Source organism: Rhinopithecus bieti, unplaced genomic scaffold, assembly GCF_001698545.2.
Source record: "Rhinopithecus bieti isolate Rb0 unplaced genomic scaffold, ASM169854v2 scaffold_15283, whole genome shotgun sequence".
Taxonomy (NCBI): Eukaryota; Metazoa; Chordata; class Mammalia; order Primates; family Cercopithecidae; genus Rhinopithecus; species Rhinopithecus bieti.
This window is the reverse complement of record NW_016808172.1, coordinates 294,246-300,462: the sequence shown is the minus strand read 5'-3', so window position 1 is coordinate 300,462 and position 6,217 is coordinate 294,246. Positions and strand designations below refer to the sequence as shown.

At 60.4% G+C, this 6,217-nt stretch overlaps 1 protein-coding gene across 1 annotated transcript; it reads right to left on the bottom strand.

Moving 5' to 3' along the window:
• Positions 1 to 878: 878 nt before the first annotated feature.
• On the bottom strand, positions 879 to 5,809 carry PRTN3 (proteinase 3). The gene is given in 6 exon segments (XM_017885632.1): positions 879 to 1,101; positions 2,396 to 2,626; positions 4,205 to 4,291; positions 4,293 to 4,347; positions 4,565 to 4,730; positions 5,711 to 5,809. Coding segments are annotated over 6 exon segments (777 nt in total). The 5' UTR covers positions 5,778 to 5,809; the 3' UTR covers positions 879 to 930.
• Between the last annotated feature and the right edge of the window lie 408 nt (positions 5,810 to 6,217).

The following is a 6,217-nucleotide window of genomic DNA, read 5'->3' as shown; positions in this document are numbered from 1 at the left end:
CTCTCCGTGGTTAATGCCTCCTTCTCGTGGCCACTTGTCTGTCTGAGCTGGACTGTGAGTACCACCTCTTCCCTGCCTCGGACCGTCCCTCTGGCCACTCCCGCAGTTCATTCCTCATGCTTCCACCAGGGGACTCCTCCCCTGCCTACACCTCCTAGGAGAAATAGCGCTCCAACCCCATCACCCCTCCCCTGTACCCACACCCCTCCCCTGCCTGCCCTCCTCCCCATTCCCTGGCCTCTCGCCCTCAGGCCTCTGCCCAGACCATGCCCCCTGCCTGGTGGCCCTTAGGGTGTTTCTGTTCACACCTTGGTATGCAGCTCTGGCACTGCCACCTCCTCCAGGAAGCCCCCCAGGGTGTTTCCCCATCCCCATCCCCCTCCTCAAGGAGCCCTGAGCCGGCAAGGACACCTGAGGGCACACATGGGCTTCTCACCAGTTCTAGGAAATGTCTGGGGTGACTCCATTTCCCAGATGAGGAAACCGGGGCACAGAGATGAATAACAACCCTCCCAGGGCCACTCTGATGGGGCCGGATTAGAACCCACAGCCACGAGCATCCAGGAGAGAGACCCCCCGCGACCTGGGCCCCCATCCCCGCTCCGATTCCCCCCATCCTGAGTTTGGGACTCAGGGACTTGAACCCTGGGGACCTCTGGGCAGTTCTCCCTCCCCTCCCTATGTGGGAAGGACAGACAGGAGCCGGGGGGAATTTCAACGTTTATTGAGGTCAAGGTGGGGAGAGCTGCAGGGCCGGCCTGTCTCCCGGAGCCCCGTGGGAGGGAGTGTGGGGGGACGGGTGGGGCCGTCCTGGCCCCGGGTTGGGGAGGCAGTGTTCGGAGAAGAGCTGCTTCTGTCCAAAGATCCCCCTCGAGGGTTTGGAGCCGGGCTCGGGTCCCGGCCAGTGCTGCGGGGTGGCTCGGGGGTGGCTCAGGGGCGGCCCTCGGCCCCCACGCGGCGCAGTATGGAACGGATCCAGTCCACGTAGAGGGCTACCCGTGCGAAGAAGTCGGGGAACTGGCGGGTGGCACATTCCCGGATCACAAAGGAGTCTACTCCCTGGATGACGCCGTCACAGATCAGGGGGCCACCTGAGTCTCCCTGGGGAACGGGGAATGGTCAGTCACCTAGGCTGGCCCCAGGCAGCCAGGAAGGGGGCTGGGGTGACCACAAGCTGTTTCAGAATAAAATGCTTCCAATCTGGAACTTTCCCTCCCTCCCTCCCTCCCTCCCTCCCTTCCTTCCTTCCTTTCTCCTGTTTTGTTGTGTTTTGTTTTGTTTTGTTTAAGACAGAGTCTAGCTCTGTCGTCCAGGCTGGAGTGCCGTGGTGTGATCTTGGCTCACTGCAAACTCTGCCTCCCGGGTTCAAGCGATTCTCCTGCCTCAGCCTCCCGCGTAACTTTCTTTCTTTCTCTCAAGACAGGGTCCCGCTCTGTCGCCCAGGCTGGAGCACGGTGGCACAATCATAGCTCACTACAGCCTCGAACTCCCTGGCTCAAGCGATCCTCCTGCCTTAGCCTCCTGAGTAGCTGGGCCTAAAGGCTTACACCGCCACACCCGGCTAATATTTAAATTATCTGTAGAGATGCCATCCTGCTATGTTGCCCAGGCTGGTCTTGAACTCCTGGACTCAAGAGATCCTTCCACTTCGGCCTCCCAAAGTGCTGGGATTACAGGTGTGAGCCACCGCTGCTGGCCTGGAATTTTCTTTAAAATGTGTGAGCACCAGCCAGGCACGGAGGCTCACGCCTGTAATCCCAGCACTTTGGGAGGCCGAGGTGGGTGGATCACTTGAGGCCTGGAGTTCAAGACCAGCCTGGTCAACACGGAGAAACCGCATCTCTAGTAAAAATACCAAAAAAAATTAGCCAGGCACGGTGGCAGGCATCTATGCACCCAGCTACTCAGGAGGCTGAGGCAGGAGAAAACCTTGAACGTGGGAGACGGAGGTTGCGGTGAACCAAGATCTCGCCACTGCACTCCAGCCTGGACAACAGAGCAACACTCTGTCTCAAAAAAAACAAAAATAAAGTGTGAGCAGGGAGGGGCTGAGGTCATTTGTAGGAACCGGGCATTTATGGGCCTCCCGCTGGATACCTGGGCTCCTGGATTCTGGAAGGGGCCTCCAGGTGAGGGCAGATGGGTCTCCCACACCTTCCTGTGGTCCTAGGGGGGAGTGGGGGGCAAGGGACCCCCAGACCCACCCAGGCAGCCAGGTGCAATGTGAGCGCCCCCAGCCCGCCGAGCCTGCCCGTTGGGTGTTGGGTGTGCCTGCCTTCCAGGTCCGGAGACAGGCACAGCATGAAGCCACATAGCTAGGAGGTGGCGTGGAACCCTGACCACTGCCCTCCTTCCCTCAGGGCAGCCCGGATCGCCACGGGACAATGTTACTTACAAAGCAGATGCCGGCACTACGGCGAGGGACGAAAGTGCACACGTTGTGTGGCCGGCACAGGAAGGTGACCACGGTGACATTGAGCTCCTGCAGGACCTGGGCTGGGGGGTCGAGGGTGCCCACGCGGCCCCAACCCATGGCCAAGCACTGGGTGCCATGGGGCACTGGCTGGTCCTGCTGTGGCAGCTGGACTGTGGCAACGGAGGCACTGAGGTTGGCCGGACGGTTCAGCTGGGGCAGAAGGCAGGTGGCAGTGAGACGCTGCTCCCACGCCACGGTGGCCACCCAGGCCACCCTCCCACCACACCCACCACCTCAAAATGCCACGCACGGCACGCCGCTCCCTCCGCCTGGGCCCCATGACCCCCTTTGTCCCATTTCTCACTATTGTGTTCATTCATTTTCTTTCTTTTCTTTTCTTTTTTTTTTTTTTTTGAGATGGAGTTTCACTCTCGTTGCCCAGGCTACAGTGCAATGGCACCATCTCGGCTCACAGCAATCCCTGACTCCTGGGTTCAAGCAGTTCTCCTGCCTCAGCCTCCCAAGTAGCTGGGATTACAGGCATGTGCCACCACACCCAGCTAATTTTTGTATTTTTAGGAGAGATGGGGTTTCCCTTGTTGATCAGGCTGGTCTCAAACTCAACCTCAGGCGATCTACCCGGCTTGGCTTCCCAAAGTGCTGGGATTACAGGCATGAGCCACCACATCCAGCCCATTCATTCATCTTCAAAGCACTTTTTTTTGTGTGTGAGATGAGGTCTTGCTCTGTCACCCAGGCTAGAGTGTGGTGGCGTGATCACAGCTCACTGCAGCCTCAACCTCCTGGGCTCAAGTGATCCTCCCATCTCAGCTCATGAGTAGCTGGGCGCATGCTACCATGAACGGTTGATTTTTAAATTTTTCTTTTGTAGTCCGGGCGTGGCAGCTCCCGCCTACAATCCCAGCACTTTGGGAGGCTGAGGAGGGCAGATCACTTGAGGTCAGGAGTTCGAGACCAGCCTGGTCAACATGGCAAAACACTGTCTCTACTAAAAATACAAAAATTAGCCAAGCGTGGTGGTGCATGCCTGTAATCCCAGCTACTCAGGAAACTGAGGCACGAGAATCGCTTGAACCTGGGAGGCAGAGGTTGCTGTGAGCCGAGATTGCACCACTGCACTCCAGCCTGGGTGACAGTGAGGCTCTGTCTCAAAAAAAAAAAAAAAAAAAAAAAAAGTCTTCCATAGAGATAGGGTCTGACTAGGTTGGTCAGGCTGCTCTCAAACACCTGGCCTCAAGTGATCCTCCCATCCCAGCCTCCCAAAGTACTGTGATGACAGGCATGAGCCACAGTGCCCAGCCCCAAGCACTTACTGAGCACCACCTGTATGCCCAGTCCCGTTCTAAGCCATATGAGTCCCATAGTGAACAACACAGACAAACGTCCTCTGCCCTGGGGAGATGGTCTTTCCGGGGGAGAGGAGGCCAGGAGGGCCGGTGACTGAGAGGAGCACGCGGTTCAGTGGAGAACAGTGAATCGGGGAGGGCTGTGGCTGTCCTTGCCCCTTCAAGTGGGGTCAGGGGAGGTGCCAGAGGAGGCAAGGGTACCTGGGTTTCTGGGGAAACAGCATACCGGGCAGAGGCACAGCCAGGGCAGAGGCGGGGAGGAGGAGGGGCCTGGTGTCCACAGAGCGGTCTCGCCCCCCAGTGCCTCCGGACCCAGGCTTCAGCGGCCTCCGTCGTGGCCCAGTATACAGTGGGTGCTCAATGAATGCTCGCTGAAGGAACGGGGGCCCCGGCGCCCTCCCTCGCGGCCCTGCCCGCGCACCTGGATGAGGAGAACGTCGTTGAGCTTGTTCTCAGCGTCGTAGCTGTTCTGAAACACCTGCGCCACCGAGAAGTGCTGCTGGCTGGGGCTCCCGCGCGCGCACCTTGTGGGCTCCGAGCACCACGTTCACCAGGCGGTGCGGGCTGCGGGGGTGGAGCGGTCACTCCTCGGCGACCCTGTCCCCGGGGACCCCACAGCGCTGCCCCGGCCCTGCCCCTCCCACAACTGCCCACCCGCGAGGGGCCTGGGGTCAGCAGCCGGGGCTTAGCCGGGTGCTCCCCGGGCGGAGGGAGAGCGGCCCGGCCACGGCCGGAGGAAGAGGCCGGGGCGGACGGACGGGGCTGCGGAGGGGACACTCACATGTCCTGCAGGCAGTGCGCGGCCGTCAGCACGAAGCTGGGGTGGACCAAGGTGCCCCCGCAGAAGTGGCTGCCCAGGTCCCTCCGCATCTGCAGCGAGGCCATGTAGGGCCGGGAGTGTGGCTGCGCCTCGCGCCCGCCCACGATCTCCGCAGCCCGGGCAGCCCCTGCGGGGACAGTCCAGGCGTCAGGGAGCCCCCAGGCTGCAGGGGAAGCGGGGATGGCAGAGCAGGCCCGGGGTCTCCCCATCTGCAACCCCTCGGCGCCTGCCGGCTGGTGGGGAGGACTCAGGCCCAGGCCGGGGGTTATTGCAAAGGCGCAAAAATAACAGGTGGCTGTTTTCAGTCCGGAGGGTCAGGAAGGCTTGTAAGACGCAGACCAGGCAGCTGGGTGCGGTGGCTCAAGCCTGTCATCCCAGCACTTTGGGAGGCCGAGGCGGGCGGATCACGAGGTCAGGAGATCGAGACCATCCTGGCGAACACGGTGAAACCCCGGCTCTACTAAAACACAAAATTCGCCGGGCGAGGTGGCGGCGCCTGTAGTCCCAGCTACTAGGGAGGCTGAGGCAGGAGAATGGTGTAAACCCGGGAGGCGGAGCTTGCAGTGAGCCGAGATGGCGCCACTGCACTCCAGCCTGGGAGACAGAGTGAGACTCTGTCTCAAAAAAAAAAAAAGAAAGAAAGAAAGAAAAAAAGAAAAAAAGAAAATTGCCCTCAGGATAGGGACTTGAGGGAGTCCATGCTCTCTTCTTCCCCTGATTCCGGCATCACTAACTCCTTGACCCTTGCACTCACTCACTCACTCATTCATTCATTCATGCGTATTCACTGAGCATTTGCTGAAGGCTGGGTGCTGTCCAGGAATTCGCCTGTTATAGGTAATTCTCAAAACAGCTCCCCAGGAGGAAAGGACTGGCTTTTGACCATTGTACAGATGGGCAACTGAGTCAAACGGCCAGGGGTCCCCTTTGCCCTTGTCCTCCCCACCCCTGCAAGCGTTGGTCCCGAGCATTGAGTGGAGTCTCCCCTGACCCTGCCTCAGTTTCCCCAGCTGTGCCAGGAGGGCTTTGGATGGACCTCGTGGTGGATATTTCCCGAGAATCCACTGGGGCCTGGAGGCTGGACAGACGGGCACGTGGCTCACTCACCACTCAGCAGCAAGGCCAGCAGCACAGACGCCAGGGCAGGGCTGGGGGGCCGGTGGCTGGGAGCCATGCTGGGGTCCAGGGTGCACCCACGGTCAAGCTCCTCTTATAGCCCAATGGCAGAGGCCGTTGGGTTGCCCAACGCCCAGGCTGGATCCCCACTTCCTCCTTTTGCCTTGGGAACCTGGGAGTCAGAACGGACTCCAGGGAGGAGGCGGGGGCTTTGGACTCAAGGTCCTGAACTTTGTGGGGGCAGGGAGGCTGGCTCTCACCCACCCAAGTCGGGGGTCCCTGGCCAGGTAGGCAACATGGCCACAGCCCTCAGTGCAACACACACCCACGTGCCACCCACAAGGAGACGCCTCCCTGACGAGGTCCCTATGGCCCCGGCAAAGCGGGCCGTGACAGCCGTGTCCCGTGGGTGGGTGAGCTGGAAACCGACAGGTAGCAGGGGACAGGAGGCAGAGCTGGGGAGGGCGGGGCCCCACGAGCACCCTCAGTGCCTGAAGC